At 49.5% G+C, this 24347-nt stretch overlaps 1 protein-coding gene and 1 long non-coding RNA gene across 2 annotated transcripts in view; one reads left to right on the forward strand and one right to left on the reverse strand.

The window, feature by feature from the left end:
* LOC135900260 (uncharacterized) overlaps positions 1-6821 on the reverse strand; it is a 25019-nt gene extending 18198 nt beyond the window's left edge. Inside the window, exon 1 of the long non-coding RNA XR_010563837.2 lies at positions 6691-6821. This is a non-coding gene — a long non-coding RNA (uncharacterized lncRNA). The remainder of the gene's footprint in view (positions 1-6690) is intronic.
* Positions 6762-17580, forward strand: LOC135900259 (gustatory receptor for sugar taste 64e-like). Its single transcript, XM_065429694.2, has 3 exons — positions 6762-7172; positions 7954-8202; positions 15414-17580. The coding sequence occupies exons 1-3, from the start codon at positions 6762-6764 to the stop codon at positions 16185-16187; spliced, it is 1434 nt and encodes a 477-aa protein (XP_065285766.1). The 3' UTR covers positions 16188-17580.
* The last annotated feature ends 6767 nt before the right edge of the window (positions 17581-24347 follow it).

Genomic DNA, 24347 nt, shown 5'->3' on the forward strand with positions numbered 1-24347 from the left:
AGTTGCTGCTGCTGTGGGAGCTCCTGACGCTGAGCAAACGGCAGGAGAGACAAGTGGCGGGCCACCTCCTCACGCACAAATTCTTTCATTTGTGCGAGAAGGTGTGACTGGTCAGGCACGATGTCAAGTGCAGCGAGTGGTTGACTGTACGTGTGAGATGAACGTCGGGTGAGAGCCCGCTGCCTTCTCAATTCGTCATAGCTGTGGCACAGAGCTACCACTTCAGACACTGTGCCAGGAGACTTCGCAAGAAGCATTTGAAAGATATCGTCGTCGACACCCTTCATAATATGCGGTATTTTGGCACTTTCGTTCATTGAAGCATCGGCGCGCCTGCAGAGATCGATTATGTCCTCAATATAGGCAGTAAAAGTTTCGTTTGGTTCCTGTGCCCGTGTGCACAGCCGTTGCTCGGCGCGTCACTTCCGCACGGCAGGGCGACCGAAAACGCCAGATATTGCCTCTTTAAAAGCGGACCTGTTCTCAAATTCCGATTCGTGGTTCGTATACCAAAGCTTCGCCACACCAGCCAGGTAAACGTTCGCGGTACTCAGCTCAGCAGCGTCATCCCACTTGTTTGGTCCACTAACTTTTTCGTAGGCCGACAGCCAGTCCTCGACGTCCTGGTCTTCCGTACCCGAAAATACCGGGGGGTCTCGCTGGCGAACCGGGCGGGGGCAAACGGCGGTCGGGAAAGATGGCGGTGGTTGGGCAGCGTCAGCTTGCATGGTCGAGTGCAACGTACGAGATCGGAGTTCCAGGGTGCCGGTGATGTGCGTACCCAGCACGATCCACCAAATGTAAGGAGCTTTATTGGACGAGTCCAACAAACAGGCGGTAGCTCAGAACAGTAGGTCGGGAGAACAAGATGGTGGTGTTCTAGCGCCGATCCCGTGCCCTCCGCTCTTGATGATGATCGGGATGTCATTATCTTCCTTTTTTCATTATTATTATTATTATTATTATTATTATTATTATTATTATTATTATTATTATTATTATTATTATTATTATTATTATTATTATTATTATTATTATTATTATTATTATTATTATAAAAGTATAGTCTGTGTGCACAAGGAAAATATTAAATTTATACATGAGCATTATAGATTAGTTTAAAGCATTGTTATGATAGAAGGACTGAAAACAAAGGGAACCGTAACATAGCACTATGTTCAGTACAGCAAAACTCGGAAAAAGAAAAGAAATAGGTCATACACAGCACAGCATGTGCACAAGCGCAATAAACAATAACAAGAATTAGTTTGACTGGAAGTAGTTTTACAAGCTCCATAAGGACAGAAGGGGGATCTATTTTCCGTAAGGCGAGGTTGTTTGGTAAAGTCGGAAGCGCATGTCGAAGCATTTGCTGCCCATAATTCTTTCTTGAGTGCGGAATGTTCCCTTCTTCAGGTGTCCTTGTGACATAGGCTGCAACATGTTTATGTCGACGAGCTGTATTTCGAATACCGTTTACCGCGAGCTTGAGTTCCTTGCGATACGTAAGAGCCAAACGATGTTGCAAGAGCTTTTAAATTCTAAGTAGATTATACTGGCGGACAACTTTCTGTGGCAACGAAGGGAAAGCTACGGAGACAAAGCGCGCACAAGTGAGAGCGCTTCTGAAAAGAGTCCCATGTTTTCATCCGCATTAGTTTAAGCTGGGGAAGAGAAAACAAGAACACCTTATCAGCAACAGTTAAATAAGGTAAAACAGACCACTGAATGTAAAAGCTTACTTATTTTGTGGCTTTTCCTTTCCGCGTCTGAGCAAACGCGAAACCATGTTCTCTCTGCGAGAACGTATATACAGGAACCCTAGCAGACGCTGCCGCTGGTCTGTGAATTGCAGAAACGCTGGAAAAGGGATTTCTTTGAGTTTTCGTGTAACAGAATTATGTTTTCTTGTGCAGTCAAATTACAGTCCGGTAATTAACATGCGGTGGCGTAGAGGTAGAGCATCCGCCTCGCATGCAAGAGGACCGTGGTTCGAATCCCGTTACCTCGCAATTTTCCACCGGAAAAAACTCCGCGTGTTGATAAAATTGCATAAACAGGCCTGGAGTACGGCCTGATCCCGGTGACCAGAACCGATAACGCGCTCCCTCACCAGAGCAGGATTGGCCACCCTGGTGCAGTACTTGGCCACAACCTCCTATATGAATACAAAAAACGAATCCCGGCCCTCAGTCCCCAGCAGCTGCGAAGCAAGTGACCACGGCGGCGGTCAGACCTGTGACGCAGCAGATGGTGCTAAAAATATCTAGGTCCAGACAGGCCGCCATTGGAATCTGAACCTGGCAACGTTTAACTCTAGAACGTTATCTAGTGAGGGGAGTCTAGCAGTGATATTGGAGCTACCGGTGCTATTGGAGCTACCGGTACTACCGGTGCTATTGGTGCTACCGAGGCTTAGCGGAGAGACGAGAACTAGGAGTCGGATTCCTGATTAATAAAGATACAGCTGGTAACATACATGAACTCCATAGCATTAAAGAGAGGATGACAGGTCTTGTTGTGAAACTTAATAAGAGGTACAAATGGAAGGTCGTACAGCTCTACGCCCCTACATCCAGTCATGATGACGAGGAAGTCGAAAGCTTCTATGAAGACGTGGAATCGGCGATGGGTAAAGTCAAAACAAAATACACTATACCAATGGTCGACTTCAACGCAAGGGTAGGCAAGAAGCAGGTTGGAGACAAGTCAGTGGGAGAATATGGCATAGGTTCTAGGAATAGCAAGGGAGAGTTATTAGTAAAGTTTGCAGAAGGGAATAATATGCGGACAATGAATACCTTCTTCCGCAAGTGGGATAGTCGAAAGTGGAGGTGGAGGAGCCCGAATGGCGAGACTAGAAATGAAATAGATCTCATACTCTGCGCAAACCCTGGCATCATACAAGATTTCGACGTACTCGGCAAGGTGCGCTGCAGTGACCGTAGGATGGTAACAACTCGAATTATCCTAGACTTGATGAGGGAACGGAAGAAACTGGTACATAAGAAGCTGATCGATGAGTTAGCGGTAAGAGGGAAAATAGAGGAATTCCGGATCAAGCTACAGAAAAGGCATTCGGCTTTAACATCTTAGTGTTGAAGCAATGAACGACAATCGTATGGGCATCATTAAGGAGTGTGCAATAGAAGTCGGTGGTAACTTCGTTAGGCAGGATACCGATAAGCTATCGCAGGAGACGAGAGATCTGATTAAGAAACGCTAATGTATGAAAGCCTCTAACCCTACAGCTAGAACAGAACTGGCAGAACTTTCCAAGTTCATCAACAAGCGCAATATAGCTGACATAAGGCAGTATAAAATGGATAGAATTCAGCACGCTCTCAGGAACGGAGGCAGCCTAAAAACAGTGAAGAAGGAACTAGGGATAGGCAAGAATTATATGTATGGACTAAGAGACAAAGCCGGCAATATTCTTACTAATATGGATAGGATAGTTCAAGTGTCTGAGGAGTTCTATGGAATTTATACAGAACCTGTGGTTCCCACAAAGATAATGTAAGAGGGAATGAAAGCCTTGGGAGCTATGCAAAGGTGGCAGGCAGCTGGGGAGGATTAGGTTACAGCAGATTTGTTGAAGGATGGTAGGCAGATTGTTCTCGAAAAATTGGCCACCCTGTATACGCAATGCCTCATGACCTCGAGCGTACTGGAATCTTGGAAAAACGCCAACATAATCTTAATCCATAAAAAAGCGTACGCCAAGGACTTGAAAAATTATGGACCGATCAGCTTACTGTCCGTTGCCTACAAAGTATTTACTAACAGACAGACAGACAGACAAAGAACTTTAATTACAAGGTCCTGAGAAGCTTTGCCCTAGGGCAGAGCTGCGGGCCGTAATCTCAAATATAATCAGGAACACCTTAGACTTCTGTAAACCAAAGGTCAAAGCAGAATTTCATAAAGGCTACTCAGCAATGGACCTTATTCACACTTTGAATCAGGTGATAGAGAAATGTGCGGAATATAGCCAACCATTATATATAGCTTTCATTGATTACGACAAATCATTTGATTCAGTCGTAACCTCAGCAGTCATGCAAGCATTACGGAATCAGGGTGTAGAAGAGGCGTATGTAAAAATACTGAAATATTTCTATAGCGGCTCCACATCCACCGTAGTCCTAAGAAAGCAACAAAATCCCAATAAATTAAAGCGTCAGGCAGGGAGATACGATCTCTCCAATGCTATTCACAGCATGTTTACAGGAGGTATTCAGAGACCTGGATTGGGAAGAATTGGGGATAAGAGCGAATGGAGAATACCCTACTAACTTGCGATTAACTGATATTGCCTTGCTTAGTAACTCAGGGGACCAATTGTAATGCATGCTCACTGACCTGGAGAAGCAAAGCAGAAGGGTGGGTCTAAAAATTAATCTGTAGAGAACTAAAGTAATGTTTAACAGTCTCGGAACAGAACAGCAGTTTACGATAGGTAACGAGGCACTAGAAGTGGTAAGGGAATACATCTACTTAGGGCAGATAGTGACCACGGATCCGGATCATGACACTGAAATAATCAGAAGAATAAGAATGGGCTGGGGTGTGTTTGACAGGCATTCTCAGATCATGAACAGCAGGTTGCCATTATCCCTCAAAAGAAAAGTGTATAACAGCTGTGTCTTACCAGTACTCACCTACGGGGCAGAAACCTGGATGCTTACGAAAAGGGTTCTACTTGAAATGAGGACGACACAACGAGCTATGGAAAGAAGAATGATTGGTGTAACGTTAAGGGATAATAAAAGAGCAGATTGGGTAAGGAAACAAACGCGAGTTAATGACATTTTAGTTGAAATCAAGAAAAAGAAATGGGCATGGGCAGGACATGTTATGAGGAGGGAAGATAACCGATGGTCATTAAGGGTTACGCACTGGATTCCAAGAGAAGGGAAGTGTAGCATGGGGCGGCAGAAAGTTAGGTGGGCGGATGAGATAAAGAAGTTTGCAGGGACAACATGGCCACAATTAGCGCATGACCGGGGTAGTCGGAGAAGTATGGGAGAGGCCTTTGTCCTGCGGTGGGCGTAGCCAGTATGATGATGATGATGATGATGCTGATGACGATGATGATGACAACGACAGTCCGAGAGCTATCCCGTCTCCAGGTTGTGTGTATGTCATAGTTTACGATTTCTCCACGTATTTTAGGTTGAGAAATTCAACCAGTTCAGTAAATTCTTTCTATTCTAAGGATCCTCAGCAAAGAAAAGTTGGCTGAGCGAAGTCGTAAACATGCGTAAAGTGCTCGAAAGCGTTACACGGCCACGCAAAAAGCTTTATTGTACCCAAAACCCATGCTCTCCGGCAGGTGCGAATAGCCACCGCCTGAGCGATCGTCGGCGGTGGTCATCTTTTATTCCTTTCGGAACGGAGCAGCCTGCGGCTGTTCAAAAAAGAAATTCATTTTTGTCCGGCGTAATAATGCATCTTTAACGCGTACACGTCACATTGACGCGCTGACTTTTCGCTGTTTTGTGACGTCGCGTGACCGGCGGGTGAAGTGGGTGCAGCCCGAAAACTTTTTACCAATAGCCGAGGGATAATGGCGAAAAGGCGTCGAATCAGAAATAACTATGTTTCTTTTGTTCAGTCCAATCATGCATAATCAGAGTGTACACGTCATATCAGATGGGGAGCTATCACGGTTTGCGTGACGTCGCGTGACTGACAGGCGAAGTGGGGGTGGCCCAAAAAAGTTTTGGCCAACCGCGGTGGGCTGATTGAAGAACTGAAATAGAAAAGTTTGGAATATATTTACGTTATAACACCCAAGGTCACACCCTTACGTAAAAAAAAACTAATGGTAAGTTCGAAATCCACACAAAGCTTTTAGTGTGCTAAGGTAGCCTGTAAAAACAAACACTAACTAACCGTGAAAAATAACGTAGAATTAGCGAAGGTTTCTTGCCAACGACAAAGAATTGTCACAAACGAAATCTTTTGTTAATCTGATTCCTCCGTCCGAATTCATAATTTCATTCGAACTCAACAATTGTTCTCAAGAACATGAGGCGGCTAGTTTTGATGGCGAATGAGAGGATAGTGAAAGCACGATACAGAGATACAGGATCCAATGCACACTTTTTGTAAGAGCAATTTGTCATTGGCCGGCCGCTCTTGCTAATAATGGGTTCGAGTAAAGTATTGGCCAACGTCTGCTTTCGCAACTCGCCATAGCATGCAGTCCCAAAGCTCTATCTAGCACGCCTACACAAATATCTATGCAAGTGGATGAGAGGATGGCATCTTCGGTAGCTTAATTGTAAAAACATTAAAAGCGTAATGCAGAATATGTAGTTTCGGCTCTCGCCTGTGGCAAGTCTCGTCATTCACTTCTATTTTCTTTTTCCTTATTTTTTCTATATTTCAAATTAAAAGCAAATTACTTTGCGAATATGCGCCGAACTTCTTAATGATTGAATTTTGCCCCTGACCTCCAAAGCCGTTGCTGAATTCGCAGAGCCGTCAGTAGAGAAGAACGGTCAGTAACAAGGGCTGCCGGTAATTCTTTCGTACCAGTGAGATGATAGCCAAGCAATGTATTTAAGCAGGTGGTTGCAAATCAGTTGATAAGCTCTTACGAACAAAACAGTATAAAAATACTGCACCACTATACCCTGCTCGTTTGAACAACTTTAATAACCGCACATGTTCTTTCACCTGCGAAGGTTGGTCCTCAGGCAAGAAAGCACTCACTACGCCCGCGGGAGAGCCATCGTGAAGGGGCCGAAATGGTGTTCCGCACTTCGAAAACCCGGCCGAGTCCTCTGGTGGCACCCGAGTCCATGCTCAACGGACGGCCCAAGATAATACGCCTGTCCAAGTCCGCCTTTCGCAAGCACCGCTTTGGTGGTCGAGACGCTGCGGCCGCTTTCGTTGCCGCCAGCACCGGTCACGGCCTCCCGTGGCTGGCCAGGTTCCGAAATCGCTGGCTGCCGAACATCAACAAGAACGTGCTCCTTCCGGCGCTCATCTCGCTGCGTAGCGTCGGCCTGCGCATCATAGACAGCAATGATCACGTGATCCTGTCGACCTGCACCACGGTGTGGGCCATCGTGTCTGTCGCCTTCCAGAGCGTCAACGTCTGCATGACCATCATGGGGGTCGTATCCAACAACTTTCACGGTTACCTGCTTGATCAGGTCTCACTTGCTTACATTTTCTTAGCTACTTGATTGCTCTTTGTTGCTGTTTGTTTTTCATGCACGATGATCTGCTTCTGTGTAAGGGTCTATGGTAGTATATGCATAAGGTGGTACATAAGGACAGGCGCCAGTCAAGCCTTCCTCAGTTAAAACTGCATTTTTTTTCTAGATAAAGAGAGAAATGGGGTTACGCGTTACTCAAAGGCTCAAGCGAGTGAAGGAGTGCAATATCATGATGTTGCCAGTACAAAAGCAGGCAAGCGGGTAAGCTTACTACGCATGATCCACACAAGGTTACTGTGCCTAGTACTTTTGTCTATTACGGGAACGGTGTCTTTAGAAATGCGTTCCAGCTGTATGTCTTATTGGCCTCGTGGTTCGAAACAACCTGCTATGACCATGCGTTGAAAGTCGCGACTTTTGCTTCTCGCTCGGCAATTTGCTTTCATAGCTTGTTTTAATCAACGGATGTGCACTACGACAGGCGAGCTTTGGAATTTACCAAGGTAAGCCGCGAAGCGCATCTTATCGCTTCGTGTAGCCTATCAAAAGCGTTAGCAGGTTTCTTCCTCTCGCGTACAGAAAAGTTTAACTGTTCGACTGTCAGCAGCGCCTGTCATTCAGGCGCCACCCAATCAAAAGGAAATTGTCTCGACACAGCGACATCCGGCAGACGCAACAAGTGCGGTGTGCGACTTGCAAACGCGATTATGCTGCACCAAGGAAGTGAAATATTATGCTGGACAGGTAAGGGTCACATTTCTTTTTCTCCCGACAGGTCTCGCTGGTATTGGCTACGCTGTGCTCGATCATCTGCTCGGTCTTGCTGGCGTTCAGCCCGGGGCGGTTGAATGCGCTCATCGAAAAGGTGGAGGACACGTTGTTTGAGCTGCACTGCCCGCGCGACCTGCGCCAGTACTGGATGCCCATCAGTCTGCTCACCGTGGTCGGCTGGCTATACTTGGCGCTCAGGTTCGTCGCGGTCACCTGGGTGCTCGACAACCAGCCGCCAAGGGACGTCTTCAAGGTGACCTGTATGCTCGCACTTTGCGCCAGGCGCAGTTTGTGGGCGAAATCGCAACGGCTGTTTTTTTCTCGAACGCGAGCACCAAGCTTGGGAAATGTCTCAGGGACCAAATGAGAGTACTGGACCATCTGTGGGCTCATAACCCGGATTACTCATTCTAGGCCGGGATATTGCAATTATTATTCTCCAATGCTATTCATTTCCGCGCTTCTTATATGGTTCGACCGGCAACCGCATGCGTTATCACAAGGATCAGCCGGTCGTGGACGGTAAATGATAAGGAAGGAATGGAATCGAGTGAAAGGAATCGCTATAACTTTCTCTTACCTTGGCCCAAGATACATCGGTTCATCTAAGGCATCCCACTTATCTCGTGAAGAAATTGTGGTAGAGGAAGCTTGAGGCTCTCTTCTCTCCACCTAGAGTGTAGAAAATTTTGGCGATAGTTGGATCAATGTTTCGGCTGGATCAAAGCGATTAGAATCAGTAAAGATTGTTAAGCGCTTAAGTTTATCAGAGAAGCTCCGTGAAGCATGTTTAACAACGCTTATGCGAGCATGGCTACACAAGATCGGACTCGCCGCAGTGCCGTTATGTGTGGCTTGTACACAATTTGTTGCAGTGTACTGCACTCGTTACACAGCGCAGATGTTTGTTTGAAGCACTTCAGCGCATTATATAGGCTCTCCACACGTTATTGTAAACACATGATGTCTCCGCATGGACACTAGATGATGATGATGAAGCAACATTCACTGGGCCCGAAATAAATCGGTGGTGCACGCAGGCACCAGACGGGGTGGTTCCCTAGTTACGGGACCCATATGTTTCCAGCAGCTCCTGGCCCCTGTCCGTCATTGCGAGCTGAATCGGTAGGGCGGGGCTGGATAACAAGGTCTCCCATCGCTCAAGGGGTTGGGGATTGGGGGTGTTGGTGGGAAGGGGAGGAGGGGGGGTCTTGAGTTCTGTGCACTCTGCCAAGACGTGCGGCAGGGTGCCCTTTTCTCTTCTGCAGAAAGGACAGAGCATATCGTATTCCGCCGGGTACATGCGGTTCATCAGTACGGGATGCGCAAGCGATCCCGCCTGCGCTCGACGCAGGATCGTCTGTTGTTGCCTAGTGAGTTTGGGGTGCGGTTCTGGCAGCCTGCACCTTTCTTCTCGGTACATCCGGGTAATGTCGCGAAAGCTGGTAACCGGGTGCGGTAGCTCTTCCGGCTCGTGCTCGGCCCGGATTGACATTTCTCGGGCATGGTAGTCGGCGATGATGTTGCCTGCTACCTGCGAGTGAGCCGGGACCCACATGAGCTCTATGGCTCTTCCCGGAGGCTTGTGCTTGGCTAGAATGGCTCGGGTCGCGGAGGAGATTACCCCCCTGCGGAAGCTTCTGTAGGCTGTCTTTGAGTCGGTGACTACGGTGCCCACGCTCGGCTGTGCGAGTGCGAGGGCTACGGCCGCTTCTTCGGCAACTGCGGGGTCTGTTGTCTTCAGGGACGCGCTGACGATCAGCCTCTCCTTTGAAGTAACCACCACGGCTGCACGGTCACTGTGTTTTCGGAGCGAGGCGTCCGCGTAGAGGACCCTGGGGTTCTCTTCCAGCTTACGGGCTAGGGCTTTGGCTCGCGCGGTGCGCCTCTCATCGTCCTTGCCCGGCGTCATGTTCCGGGGAAGGGGTTTTGTCTGAATTATCATTTTCCAGTCTTCTGGAAGGGCCGTCTTGATGGGTACTGGCTCGATCTGCCATCCTATCTTGCGTAGGACGGCTCGTCCGTGTTCCGTGTGACTGAGCCGGATTCTCTGATTAGAGAGGTGGGCTTCGATGAGCTCCTCCACCGTGTTGTGGGCCCCCATGTCTAGCAGTTTTTGCGTGGATGAGTATTTGGGTATGCCCAGTGCTTGTTTCGTTGCCTTACGAAGCATCGTGTTTAGGGTGTCCCTATTCGCCTTCGTCAGCTGGAGATACGGGGTGGAGTAGGTAACCCGCGACACGACGAACGCGCGTACAAGGCGCATGGCATCGTCCTCTTTAAGGCCTCGGTTTCTGTTTGATACCCTCCGAATCATACCAAGTATCTGTTCGGATGTAGTCTTGATCTTTGTGATGGCGGCCTGTGCCTTTCCGTCGCTCTGAAGCAGTAGGCCGAGAATCCTAATCTGCTGTGTTGGCTTGATGGTCGTTCCGGCGATCGTGATAATCACGTTCGGCGGCAGCTCCTTCTTGGTTTTTCCCGGTTGGATCATGAGCAGCTCTGATTTCTGGGGAGCGCAGCTCAGTCCGCACGACTTTGCGTACTCGTGCACGGTCGTTGCCGCCCGCTGCAAGACTTCCTCCATCCAGGCATCGGATCCGGCTCGGGCCGTCCATAGCGTAATATCGTCGGCGTAGAACGCGTGGTCCACGCCTTCGATTTGCTTGAGTAGACCGGGCAGGGGCAGCAGGGCCAGATTGAAGAGCAGGGGCGACAAGACCGATCCCTGAGGGGTGCCCCTATCGCCGAGCTCGACAGGGTCCGACTTCTCCTCCCCTATCCTGATGGTCGCCGTTCGGTTTGACAGAAAATCTTTTATGTAGCCGAATGTCTTTCTGCCACACCGGATTTTGTTTAGATTCTGCAACACGCTCGCGTGGGACACGTTGTCAAACGCTCCCTTCAGGTCGAGGGCGAGTATCCCGCGCGGCGCATGCCTCGTTGCCGGCTTGACGACCAGTTCGTGAAGTTGGATCATTACGTCTTGGGTGCTGAGATGTTGCCTGAAGCCATACATCGTTTCTGGCATCTGATCCGTTTCTTCGAGGTGCTTTTGCAACCGGCGAAGGACCATGCGCTCCATCACCTTCCCCACGCAGGATGTGAGGGAGATGGGCCGCATGTTGTCTATCGTGAGGGCTTTGCCGGGCTTTGGAATGAAGCGGACCTCGGCGTCCTTCCATTCCTTCGGCAACTGCGAGCTCTCCCAGGCTTCGTTAATGTGCTCTAGGAGGCCGCGGGCCGCTGTACCGCTCATGTTACCGAGTAATTTGTAAGTTATGGCGTCCCTGCCAGGTGCACTTCTCTTGTTACTGTCATCTATAGCTGTCCACAGCTCCATCATGGTAAACGGCCGGTCCAGTTCTTCGTTGTCGGGTCCTTCGTACCTCTCGGGCACCGGGTACTGGCCCTTCTCTGTCTTTAGGTACTTGGCCTTCAGGTCTTCCAGGAGCCTGCAACCGTCTGCCTTGTACGTGTTCAATACTTTGGTGAGGTTGCGATTGGTCGCAGTTTTGCTACTCAGCGGGTCGATCAGATGCCTCAAGAGACACCACGTCTTCCACGTCGAGAGCTTGCCCTGTAGGCCGTTGCAGGTCTTCAGCCAATTTTCCTTACATAGTTTGGCCGCGTACTCGGCGATCTGTTTGTTCAAGACTGCTATGCGCTTGGCCAGCTTTCTGTTGTGTCTCTGACGTTTCCACCGCCGCGTCAACGAGTGTCGGGCCGCCCACATGTGGGTCAGTCTGGCGTCCACGTACGGTGTCTGCGACGTCGTTGCGATTTCTTGGGTAAATTTATCTAGAGCCTTCTTCTGGTCCCTCGCCCAATCGGTGTAGGTCCTTTGTCTGTCAGCCTGTCCCGTTCCTTCCTCGGATGCCTCTTCTTGTTCTTGGGTAAACTTTCTCATCTTGTCCCAATCCGTGATCCGCGCCATCCCCAGTACAGCCCGATATCGGGAGCCTCGGATCGTGATACCGATCACACTGTGGTCAGACCCCAGGTCCACTTCTTCGCTTCTCCACGAGACGTCTAGCGTGCCCGATAGCCACGACAGGTCTGGTGCGGTGTCCCTAGCGGCACTGTTGCCTCTTCTGGTGGATACGTCCGGCTCGTTCAGGAGGGCCATCTCGTGATCCTCCATTGCTTTCGCCAATGCTTTTCCTCTCTTGGACTGAAACTTATAGCCCCACGTTGTGTGAGGGGCGTTAAAGTCGCCGAGGATCAGGAGGGGCCTGGTCCCCGCCAACCCTTTCGCCTGGCTCACGATGCGGTCAAATTCGTACTGCCGTTGTGACGGACGGCAGTACGCGCTCATTACAAATAAATTGCCCGAGCTGCCAATTTCTCTAGCATGAATTTCGACCAGCGTGTGCTCGCACCCACCCTGCGCCGTGACATGTTGAGTTGCCGCCACGTTGCTGCGGACGAGCACCGCCGTCCCGTTCTCCGTGGGGTCCGTGTAAGTGACGTACCCCGGGAGTCTTGGTTTCCCGTTTGTTTCTTGTAGAGCAATTACATCGGGCTTGTTTTCTTGCCCGTCAATGTGTAATAATAGTTCCGCTTCTTTGTTGCGAATCCCTCGGCAGTTCCATTGGTAAATTACTGTGGTATCCCCCCCGGTTTTCTTCTTGTGCTTCTTACTTGGCTTCTGCATCATCCTTTCCGGACGTCTCGAGTCGATTGTGCCTTTTCGCGATCGCGCCTTTGATTTTTTCGGACCGCTCCTTTTTCAGGGACGCGAAGCGGTTCCTCACCGAAGTTGAGGCTACGTTTGGCACTATGCGCTTGTGCTTCACCGATCGCGCGTGAGACTGACTCTCGACAGCCTCGAGTCGGGCGTCCATTTTGCCTAGCCTTTCATTAATTTGGGAAATTGCAGCCAAAATGGCCGTCAGCTCTCCTTCTCGCGGGATCTGTGTCGTTGCCGTGGTCGCGGTCTCTGCGGTCACCGCTTCCTCACCGCTCGCGAGGCTCATTTCGGCGTCCATCGCCTCTTGATTACTTGATGCACTGTGCGTAACCCCAGCCTCTCCCGCCGCCCGCCCTAGGCGGGGCGAGGGGGGGTCCCTCCGCGACAATATGCGCAAGCCTGCGGCGTTGTTTGCCGCCGTGTTGTTGTTTTGAGGGCTTGCATTTGCCGAGCGTCCGTTATTCGCCAGCGTTTCGATCTTATTCATAAGCGCCCGTATTTGGGCGTTCTGTTCCTGGATCTGAGCGTTTTGGCGCTCTATGATCCTCTTAAGTTCTATGACTTCGCTACTGTCCTTTTGCGGATTCGCTTGTGAGTTAAGGGGTTGGGAGGGGATGAGCGGTGGGAACTCGGTGTTGTTGGTTCGAGCGACGGGAGACCTGTTGGTCCAGCCCACCTTTTTCTCGGCAATCCCTCGGCGTCCGGTTGACTCGCTCCGGGACCTTGAACCGGCCCCGCATCTCGAACTGGTCCGGGAGCGCGAGCGGTGGTTGCCGCCGCCATTGCCACCCCCGGATGGTGTCTTCGATCGGGAGCGACTCCGGCGGCCGTTTCCGCCGCCACTGTTGTTGCTGCTCCGGCCTGGCGTGTGTGACCGGCCCCGTTGTTTGGAGGCGCTACGGCGGGGTCCGCCTGCAGGACCTCTCTTGTCTTGGTTTCTTCTCCCGGCGTCTTCTTCCTCTGCTCGGCGTCGTTCCCAGCGTCGCCGGCGGACGACGTAGGGCGTCTTGAAGCGGGCTTTGCAGGCCTTGTCCGCGGTCAGGTGTTTGCCTCCGCACAGGCCACACTTCGGGTCACATCTGTGGTCTTCGGCAGGGTTGGAGATACCGCACCCTCGACAGATCGTGTTCGAAGGATCCGGGCACACGTCCATTCTGTGGCCCACTCTTCCGCACGCATAGCATACGTCGATTTGTTTTCTGTGCAACGTGCACTAGAGATTCAGGATGGAAGTGTACCGACTCCTCCTGAAGCTTTTGAAGTGTATGAACTTAAGCTGTGATTAGTAACACATGGCATATTAACTTCAACGCGTTGCGTAGGAGTGTAGACGGCCTGGCGTGGCACCATGCATGGAATCACAGCCTTCGGGCTTGTATCCTGTTCCGCCTGTCTGTGCGCATCGTCTCGTTCCCCCGTCTAGCACTTCACTTGTGAACAGTGACAAATTTTACTGAAATTTTCTTAAAGGTGGCGCCCGGAAGGAGCAATCGCCGGTATTTGTTGTTGTGTTGTTGTTGCCTCGTAACATGGCTAGTACGCATTAGGGGGATCGGCCGCACTGGAATGATTGTAAAATGCGCCCAACAAAAGACAAAAAGGTACAAAGGGCAAACAGTCAGAACGAAGCATTAGGCAACTATAGGAGAACAAAATTTTGGATAAAGCTCATTCATAACCATAGAAAAAAAGGAATAATCTCCACAGCGGTCGGCACCCTAGAAGCGTACTCTTCCGGATGTCTCAATCAACTTATGCAGAGCAGTAATGATAGGCCCGGAGTCTTTGCCTAATTGACAGGCACCAAAAGAGAATACGTTTGGTGTTGTGAGCTGAAACCAGGTTACCAGTCGGAAATATGAGAAACCTTCTGCGGAGGGAAGAGAAGCTGCGGCAAGAAAGAAAGAAATGAAAAGAAGGAAATAGCAGAAATTAGTTATAGCTAAACCAGATCTAGGAAGGTAAAAAAAAATTAGGAGGGAATCTCTACAATGAAATCTTGTTAACTTCACGTCGCATTGTCGTGACAGGCGTTTGCTCGTGTTCCACGGAAATTTTCGGTATCAAAAATCATCAGTAAAAGTAGGGATAATTCGTTACAATTTATAAATAAAGGACATTTAAATCTAGCTCCTGTTATAGAAGAGAAATGAGGAAGAACATTTAGAGCCGGACCAATTAGCGACGATGATGCGAGCGAGCCAGCGGATTCATTTAAAAAGATTCCACTATATGTTCGGAGACCCAGACAAAGCGGGCTTCAGACGGCATGTCTGGGACAAGTGTCGAAAATATACTCAGCAGGTGCAACCGTTCATTAGAAGTTAAGTGTACACAGGCCGAAAGCGCATCTGCAACAATTATTACTTTAGATTTCTGGGGACACAATTTTCTGATGCCTTGCAAGGCTACATCCACTAACAGCGAACATAACCTTCCTCCTCTTGCCATTCTTCACCATAAGTCAACTTAATGGTGTTAAATCTAACCCTCGCTGTTAAATATTCGTGTTACCTGAACATTTCCCACTTCAACAGGTCGACATACCGACGTAATGTATTCGGCATTCAGCCCGCCGAAATAACTGAATACAATATGATACATCTTTCTGAACAGAAACAGCATCCGATGCACCAGCAAACAAAAAAGTGTTTCGTAACCGCAAGCTTTTGCCACAGGAAATACTCCTTTTAGGTCTTTTGTATGTACCGTCCTTCTTTTTCTAAAGAAAGGAAAGTCACCATGTATTCGATTCAACGTCTCTACCGCAGGGTGTGTTCTTCACGGAGGCTAGCCGCAAGTACTCGGAGAACACCCTGCTGTTCCTGGTGGCGCTCATCTGGTACCTGAACACCCTGTTCGTCTACGGAACCCTCGTGTTCGTGCCCATCCTGTTCATCTCCTTCTGCATGATACTGGCGCGCGCCTTCCGCGTGCACAACGCCGTCATTCGCGACGTGCACCGATCGGGCCGCTCGGTCGAGGCCGACACCCTCGCCCAGATCCGCATCTTCTACGAGCGCATCTGCACCCTGGTCACCGACCTGAACGAGATCTTCGGGCCGGTCATCTTCTCCTGGTACATCATGATCGTCCTCAGCGTTTGCATCGACATGACCCAGCTCTTCAGCGACACAAACCTGCTGAAGAACACCAAGGAAGACGAAGGCTTCCTCTTCAGCCTGCGCGGCATCTACTCCCTCCTCTCCTTCCTGGGCACCTGCCTCGCCGCGTCGAGGGTGTCCGAGGAGGCGCTCGCGCCGCTGCCGCACCTGCACGAGCTGACGCTGCGCAGCTGGCGTCTCGACATGAACACCAAGATGGAGGCGCACTTCTTCCTCAGTCGCCTCTCGTCGTCGCCGGTCTCGATGACCGGCTGGAACTTCTTCACTATCAATCGCGGCTTCATACTGAGTGTATGCGCCGCGCTCACCACGTACGTGGTGATTATCATTCAGATGAATCCCAAGGCCATGAAGACCATCAACAAGCTGGTCAACACGGCGCTCAACAACACTGGCAACGGGACCGCATCTAGTGAATAGAATATCTCGGGTGCATTTAATCTTACCGTTTCGTAATCCATGTCAACGCAAGCGTTTTTTCGCCGGAGACGATATTGGTGGCTGTTTTCAGAACTGTTATTTTTTAAATCATACGGTACAAAAAGTATATTACAATGTTCTTGCATTACAACCACTCCCCAGCTTATCATCTGGTTCGAAGACAAAACAACCTCGGATTTGTTTCCCTGCCGTCAATAACAGTCCACATAAATAAGAATACTACTATGGTTTCGGCTAAAAGCAACTTCACTACGTAGATATCGCTAAAGGCGGGGAGTGATACGGTAAAGTTTCGGCATGAGGTTAATGTGGCAAAAGTCATATGTTATCGTCCACCCAAAGGCCCATGATAGATAACGTACCTAGTACAGGGTCAAACACTATCGTTTCTGAAAAACTCGGAATTAAAGAAGTACTTGTATGGGCTCTGCATTTTAACAGCCTGTTTAGTTAGCCCTTCCTGAAAAAAAAAACGATGCTATTACAATACGACACTGAAAAGACTTAGCATGCGTTTCTTGCGTGTTAGGTGAACCACACTTGGTTATGCACACATGAACATTACCTTATGTGCTGCACTCTGTATAACGCGGAAAGAAGTGTGTTATTCGGGTCCCTCAAGAAGATAGGAATTCCTCACAGTTCTCTTCAGGACATTGTTTTCCCGCGCAGTAAACAGAGGTAGGAAGGAGGTTTTTCGCCTTCTTTTAAATTACCGGCAGGACAGGGATTTGGCCTCCACATGGTGACCTTAGGAGTGACTATGTGTAGTTGTGAGGTCTGTGTCTGATTTATACGATTTATGTATTTTAAGTGTCGCTACGGTGGAGCAGTTGCCGGCAGCAACTGCAAGGCTAATCCCACTAGCAGCCTACAACCACTCAGCTCAACTCAACTCAACTCACGTCATCTCTAAATTTGCTGTTTGTGACGCGAAATATTGCGCCAACCTATCATATGCCTCAGGCGCTGTCGAATTCATGCTACCTATTTTTTTTATAAAAATGTGCATATACCGAGGGTGTCACCGGTTTTAATTAATAGACCTAGAACTGTTCCGTGAAATCCTACTTGTTTGGACTACATGTCATCATTTTGGCTGTCGAAACCAATATGGATGCGGATATTTTTTTTTTTTTTTACAAGTGAACTCTTTGTATTCACTTGAAACGGGCCATAGCCTTATTTGAATATACATACCCGTACTTTCATGTAATCACCGTACTTAAATAAAGAAACGGTTGAGAATGAACGTTTGCATATTTATTTGTCATTGAAAATCACATTATTATCGCGTACTAGCATGGAGTGACGAAAATGCCCATAAATACAGCAAGCGAAATATGCATTCCTTCGGGATTAGTTCAGCCGCGTTACCGGACAAAAAGCCGCAGAATTCGTAACCGAAAAATATTTGATAGGGTATTTAACTCGTTAACTACGGAGAATTGACATAGCATCTTAATCAAAATCTTGAAGCGCTTTCTCGGTGCCCTTTATGACCGTCTCTAGACTTGCAACGGGACAGATAGTTCTAGAACAAGGGCCCTTAAAGTTAAGCCCCAAAGAGCTTTACGTATACGCCGACTTTGGGGCACATAGGAAGTATGTTTTGGAATAGGGTTCCACGCACTCACGGTTCAATTGCGTCCTGCAGTTGAGGCATAGAGAAAGAAGTTCAAATTTCTTTCTCTATGGTTCTCTACTGTTTATTTCGGAATTCACTACGGCTTGAAAGCAAAGCTGCCGCAAGTAAGGAAATAAAAGCTGATACAAGTGCCTTCGGCTAGTGTACTTAAGGTTTTAATTAGAATTTTGAATGTTTATGCATTAGCAGCAAACAATTTGTTGTCCTCAGTTCTGAATGACTAACTCAATTGCCCTCATCAGCAATGAGTTCACGAGTGGAGACTAAGACGAAGTCAACTGAGCAAGCGTAGCTTCTTACCTTGCTGCGGTAGTTTTGTCACAGTGGAGTCTTAATTGTGCTTCTTGGACGAGAAGCCGTCCGAAGCGAAGACAGACAGCACGCCAGCACTTGCGTCGAGCACGCCGGTTCGTACTTGCCACGTATACATGTGGCAAGTACGTGGCATGTCACGTAGCAGGCTTGCCACGTGACATGGATATGTCAGGTTCCTGTTTCTCCAACAAGGGGCTAATGGTCTCCGACAACGACTACAGTATCGTGGGGGGGAAAGGGGGGGGGGGGGGGGGGCAAGTGACTGAAGAGGAAATACCGTAGGACAACCATAGACGTGAGTGAGCAAGGCCCCAACGGACCACCTACTCCGATTGTTTTTGTGCCTCTGGACGACTTTAAGAATTTAAATTCCGTACACAGACAGATTCTCAACACTTGCCTTGGTAATGTGGCTCCGAAAGGAATTAACGAAGTGCCATTCAACACCGAGAAAAACGTAGTCACAGTGGAAGTAGCAATGCAGGCCGGACTAGAAAATTTGAAAACCATGCGCATACACATAGAAGTCTGGTCGTTAATTGTGCATGGGGATGGCACTACGGCAGGCGTTATTTCCGATGTCGTGATTGACATCAGCGATGAAGAGTTCCAAAGGCATCTGCCTTCAACAGTGAAGGTCATCGACTTTCGTCGCTTCGGCCGCTCGACGAGCATCAAGCTACTTTTTGAGGGAGACATGCTGCCTGATTTTGTCAAGGTGGACTACATGAGACACCCGCTGCGTCCTTGTGTATCCCGATCCCTGCAATGTCTCAAGTGCCTAAAGCTAAACCACGTCAGCGCTGTCTGCACAGGCCGGATGACATGCCTCCGCTGTGCCGGCAGCCATGACACATTGTCATGCACAGTAAAATAAATGAAGTGCTCGAATTGCGATGGGCGTTATGTGGCCTATTCCAAGGATTGCACTAAACAGAAAAATGAGATAAAAATACTGGGGGAAAATGAGCAAGGCAAGTATGTCCCACAAAGAGGTGTGTGATGTTCTTAGGATCGTCACGTTGCAAAGCGTGTGACGCGAGGAAGATGGAGGAGACGGTGCATGATGAGCAAACACACAATTATATTAGACGGCACGTGAACACGAAAAAAATATCTTAAACTAGCCCCACACATACACGGTTGTTCGTAAACAAGACAAATATAGTCTCACGAGGTTGCGGTAGAAGTACGGACTGTGGTGAGGCGTAGAGTTCTTGAAGTGGAACACTCGCTCGTCGACTGATGACCGGCGTGGTGGTAGAGCAGACGCAGCAGCACGGGGCAGGAAAAAGGTGGACGGCCCACAGCTCCGTGGACGCGAACAGGCCACTCTGGAGTCTCGAGCAGGCCCCAGGCGCTCGTTTCGATGACGGACGCCCGGTCACCCGAACCTCGCGCGTAGAAGCGGGTTCGAGGCCGCAGCAGGCCGTTCCGGGGTCTCGTGCAAGGCAGCGACCTGAGGCGTTCTTAGTCCCGAAGACGGACGCCCGGTCAGGTGAACCTCGCCAGGAGATGTCGGTTCCGAAGCCCCGGTGGCCCTAGTCGCCCGGCGTTCCAACGATCTCCGCGGCGCGAGCCCCTTCCCATGCGCTGCACGAGCCTCCTTCGTCTTCCTTTTCCTCTTGTTGAGGACGGCCGGAATGTCGTCTGCTCTTGCGCTCGGTACTTTTTGTGTACTTCTTCACAATCACCCCCTACTTAAGAAAGTTCTTTCGTTCAAAGAACTTGAGGGTACTCGCTATCTGCTGGTCCACCGTAGCACACACGCACCACAAAAGCATTACTACTGCACCACAGATCCGAGCACCGCACACTCGGTACGTTTGAGTACACATAAAAAAATACTACAGTGCTACAGTTCCGAGCACCGCACACTCGGCATGTAAGAACACACACAAAGATTACAACACTAGAGTTTCGAGCACCGCACACTCGGCATAATGACAACATGAAGAAGTCACAACACCACGATATAAGGTGAAAACAAAAATCCACTAAACTAACATGCCAGCAAATGTTGTTTGACATTAAAGTTACACTAGTTTGAAGTGCATGCTTTTAGACCATCATGTTGAAAACCCCATGGGAGGGCGACGCCGATAGCTTCCCGTCGGCCGCCGATTCTTTCCCTTCAAACGGTTGGCATGATCATTTTCGGTGTCATCAGTCTGACAAGCAGCTGACGCTTTCGTTAATGGCGGTGATATAGGCGGTCGTTCCTCATACTTTTTCAGTAAATTTATGTAGAACAGTGTCGTCCTTGTCCCGAGGTCAATGACGTAATCGACGTCATTTCTCCTCTCAAGTACAGTGAATGGCCCTCTCCACGTAAGAATCAATTTGTTGTTGTCCGAAGGCAGCAGTAGCAAAACCTTGTCTCCAACAGCTAAGTGACGTGGTCTGGTCTTACGGTCGTAGTGCTTCTTCTGTACAAGTTTTGCTTTTTGAAGCTCCTCCTTGGCCAAACGACAAGTGTCTTCAAGAAGCTTCGGTAGCTCAACTACATACCCGTATGAGGTTTTTGCGTCATCATCAATATGATGACCTGTCCATAATTCTTTCAATATCGCCATGGGTCCTCTGACATAACGGCCATACAACAAGTCGAAGGGTGAAAAACCCAGGCTTGACTGAGGGACTTCGCGATAAGCAAAAAGTAATGGTGCCAAGTACCGGTCCCATTGTTTCGGGCTCTCTTGACACATTCGTCTTATCATTTGCTTAAGGGTGCCGTTGAACCTCTCCACAAGGCCATTTGCCATTGGATGATATGGAGTTGTTGGCAACTGCGTAAAAGAGAGAAGACGGCTCAGTTCCTTCATCAGGCGCGACGAGAATGATGTGCCTCTGTCACTGATGATCTCCTGTGGGACTCCCACACGAGAGAACATCTCTAGAAGTGCCTCAGCTATTTTTTCTGTTTCAATACTTGGCAGTGCCACAGCGTCAGGATACCGCGTTGCCATATCGACCATTGTCAGAACGTACTTATTCCCTTTCTCTGACATGGGAGTTAATGGTCCCACAATGTCAATGGCAACTCTCTTAAACGGGGTATCAATGACGGGAGTATTTCCCAGTGGTACTCGACCTATTAGATGTTTGGGAAAAGTCCTCTGGCACGTATCGCACGATTTAACAAATCGCGTGATGTCTGATTGGAATCCAGGCCAGTAGAACTCTTCACTCACACGGTCTGTGGTTCGCTTTATTCCTTGATGTCCGGCAAGGATCCCTTCGTGAGCCATTTTCATCACAAAATGACGAAGGCTTCTGGGTACGACAAGCTGTTCCATTTGTTTCTTTGACCGCAGTGTGTATTTTCGGTAAAGAATTCCCTCCTTTATAAAGAATTGGACGTCGGCGAACCTAGTTTTCATCTCTTTGTCCACTGCTTCAAAGCATTTACGTAGACTGCTGTCCTCCTTTTGCCTGCTTTTCAAGTCGATTGGGCTGATGTCTAGGGGGTTTATACCTGGTACTGGTAATGAAGGCGGACTTGATCTTGGCTGTCTGGTTGTCGCCGCCACTTCCGAATTGTCCCTGGTTTCTCTAGCAGACGATGATAAAGTGTCAGCAGAGATGGATTCATTGCTAGAACAGCTTCCACCTTCTGCTCTAAATTATTCATCTGCAGCGCTCGGTGTATAAAGATGTCTTTTCCATCCATTGTCAGGATTGGAAGCGTTCCGTACACCTCTCACATTTCCCAGGACAATATCATATAAAGGGTTGTCCATGCATAAAACCCGAGTCTTGCCTGTGAAGAAAGGTGACGCGATTTCCACGGTTGCTTCAGGTAGCTTCAACACTCTTCTGTCCAGAAGACAGACCGAGGAAACTTTTCCTGTCAGCTTACTATCTGGTACAAGGGACCTCTTGACAATAATAGAGTCACATCCTGTATCTCGCAAGACAGTAGCGGGATGTCCTTCAAGCACACCTTCGGCAGTAGGCATAGACTTTTCGTCTTGTTTACGCGTCTGCGTTCTCCCGCATTCTAAACTTCCGGGAACGCGACGCAAGGTCTGTGTCTCTCCAGTTACTGCCTTGGACATGTGTACTTGTTGCATCGAGCACGAAGCCTTCTCAGTACTGTTGGATTTTTTGGGGCAGTCACCTGCCTTATGCCCAGTGCGGCGGCACTTTCCACAGAAAGATGTATTTGTATCTGGACCCTTCGTATTGGTCCAGCAATCAGCAGCTATGTGACCGCGCTTACCACAAAGAAAGCAGCGTGGTCTTTCCTTCTCTTCTTGTCGCTCAGGAGTTCGAGCGTGACCTGGTGGCTTGCTAGGTTCTCTCTCGTTTTTACCTTTGCCAAGGTTGACTAATCCTTGCGCCTCCAGGTAGTGATCAGTAGCTTCCGCTAGCTTGTCAAGTCCCTGACAATTCCTTTCTCTTAAAAAGACTGCCAGTTTCTCATGACAAGTCATCAGGAACTGTTCTGAGACAATCTTGTCCCGCAGAGCATCGTATGTCCGGTCCGTATTGGCCATTTCTTGCCAGTGATCAAAATATCCCAATAGGCGACCGGCAAACTGTCTACCAGTTTCGGAATTATCGGGTTTCGCTGACCGAAACTTCCTTCGGTAGCCTTCCTCCGTGAACCTGAAGCGTTGCAGAAGCGTCTGTTTTAGTGTCGCATAGTCCATGGCATGATCCGGTGCCATTCTGCCAACAACACTTAGGGCTACGCCTGTCAAACAGAGGCTCAGCGATAGGGCCCATTTGTCTTGTGGCCAGCCCTGGCTCGTTGCGACGCGCTCAAATCATTGAATGTATGCATCCAACTCATCGCGTTCTTCATTAAATGGTGGGATTAGCTTGTGCGGACTTTGGTAGCTCTCGGTAGCACCTGCGTGCACTCTCTCTGTAAGCTTCCCAGTACTCATGCTACCCGCTGTCGCGTCTAACTCCCTCAACTTTAGCTTGAGCTCGAGCACTTCTCTTTCAGCCTTTAATCTAGCTAGCGCTTCGGCATCAGCTTCTTTTGCTGCATTGCGTTCAGCCAGACGTGCTTCACGCGCTTCTCTTTCGCGTGCGCGCTCTTCGTCTACCCATTGTTTCAGTGCCGGGCCAGTCAACCCCAGTTCTTTTCCAATTGCCGTAAGCTTGTCTGTCTCCATCCTCACCCATCAGACACGCATATGCAATGTGCTGCTCTTCTCGATAGCGTAAGAGCAGTCCTGTTCGCGGACGCCAGATATGTGATGATGTTAGGATCGTCACGTTGCAAAGCGTGTGACGCGAGGAAGATGGAGGAGACGGTGCATGATGAGCAAACACACAATTATATTAGACGGCACGTGAACACGAAAAAAATATCTTAAACTAGCCCCACACATACACGGTTGTTCGTAAACAAGACAAATATAGTCTCACGAGGTTGCGGTAGAAGTACGGACTGTGGTGAGGCGTAGAGTTCTTGAAGTGGAACACTCGCTCGTCGACTGATGACCGGCGTGGTGGTAGAGCAGACGCAGCAGCACGGGGCAGGAAAAAGGTGGACGGCCCACAGCTCCGTGGACGCGAACAGGCCACTCTGGAGTCTCGAGCAGGCCCCAGGCGCTCGTTTCGATGACGGACGCCCGGTCACCCGAACCTCGCGCGTAGAAGCGGGTTCGAGGCCGCAGCAGGCCGTTCCGGGGTCTCGTGCAAGGCAGCGACCTGAGGCGTTCCCAGTCCTGAAGACGGACGCCCGGTCAGGTGAACCTCGCCAGGAGATGTCGGTTCCGAAGCCCCGGTGGCCCTAGTCGCCCGGCGTTCCAACGAACTCCGCGGCGCGAGCCCCTTCCCATGCGCTGCACGAGCCTCCTTCGTCTTCCTTTTCCTCTTGTTGAGGACGGCCGGAATGCCGTCTGCTCTTGCGCTCGGTACTTTTTGTGTACTTCTTCACAAGGTGGCAGCGTCAGTGCAACACCGAAGGAGGCGATCCCGCCGTCGTTGTGGGCAAGCTGTAGGTCCAAACGAGAGCTACCTGGTTCCTGAAATCCTCAGGCTCAGCAGAAGAGAGTTGAATTGGCATCAATGGAGCTCTCCGAGTCATTTCTCCAAACAAGCCGCCCAATCCCGAAATCGAATGTATGGCCACGCTTGCCGCCACGCACACGGGCCTTAGACTATCAGCGTGAGCACTGAAATCACTATCACACTGAAAAATCACTACCGGA

This window comes from Dermacentor albipictus, chromosome 1 (genome assembly GCF_038994185.2).
Source record: "Dermacentor albipictus isolate Rhodes 1998 colony chromosome 1, USDA_Dalb.pri_finalv2, whole genome shotgun sequence".
In the NCBI taxonomy this organism is placed as follows: Eukaryota; Metazoa; Arthropoda; class Arachnida; order Ixodida; family Ixodidae; genus Dermacentor; species Dermacentor albipictus.

Excerpts from the sequence above, each read along its gene's own strand:
- LOC135900259 (XM_065429694.2), top strand. The coding sequence starts at position 6,762 with ATGGTGTTCCGCACTTCGAAAACCCGGCCGAGTCCTCTGGTGGCACCC. Across the intron at positions 7,173-7,953 it reads ACGGTTACCTGCTTGATCAG|GTCTCGCTGGTATTGGCTAC; the intron begins GTCTCACTTGCT and ends TTCTCCCGACAG. Across the intron at positions 8,203-15,413 it reads CGCCAAGGGACGTCTTCAAG|GGTGTGTTCTTCACGGAGGC; the intron begins GTGACCTGTATG and ends TCTCTACCGCAG.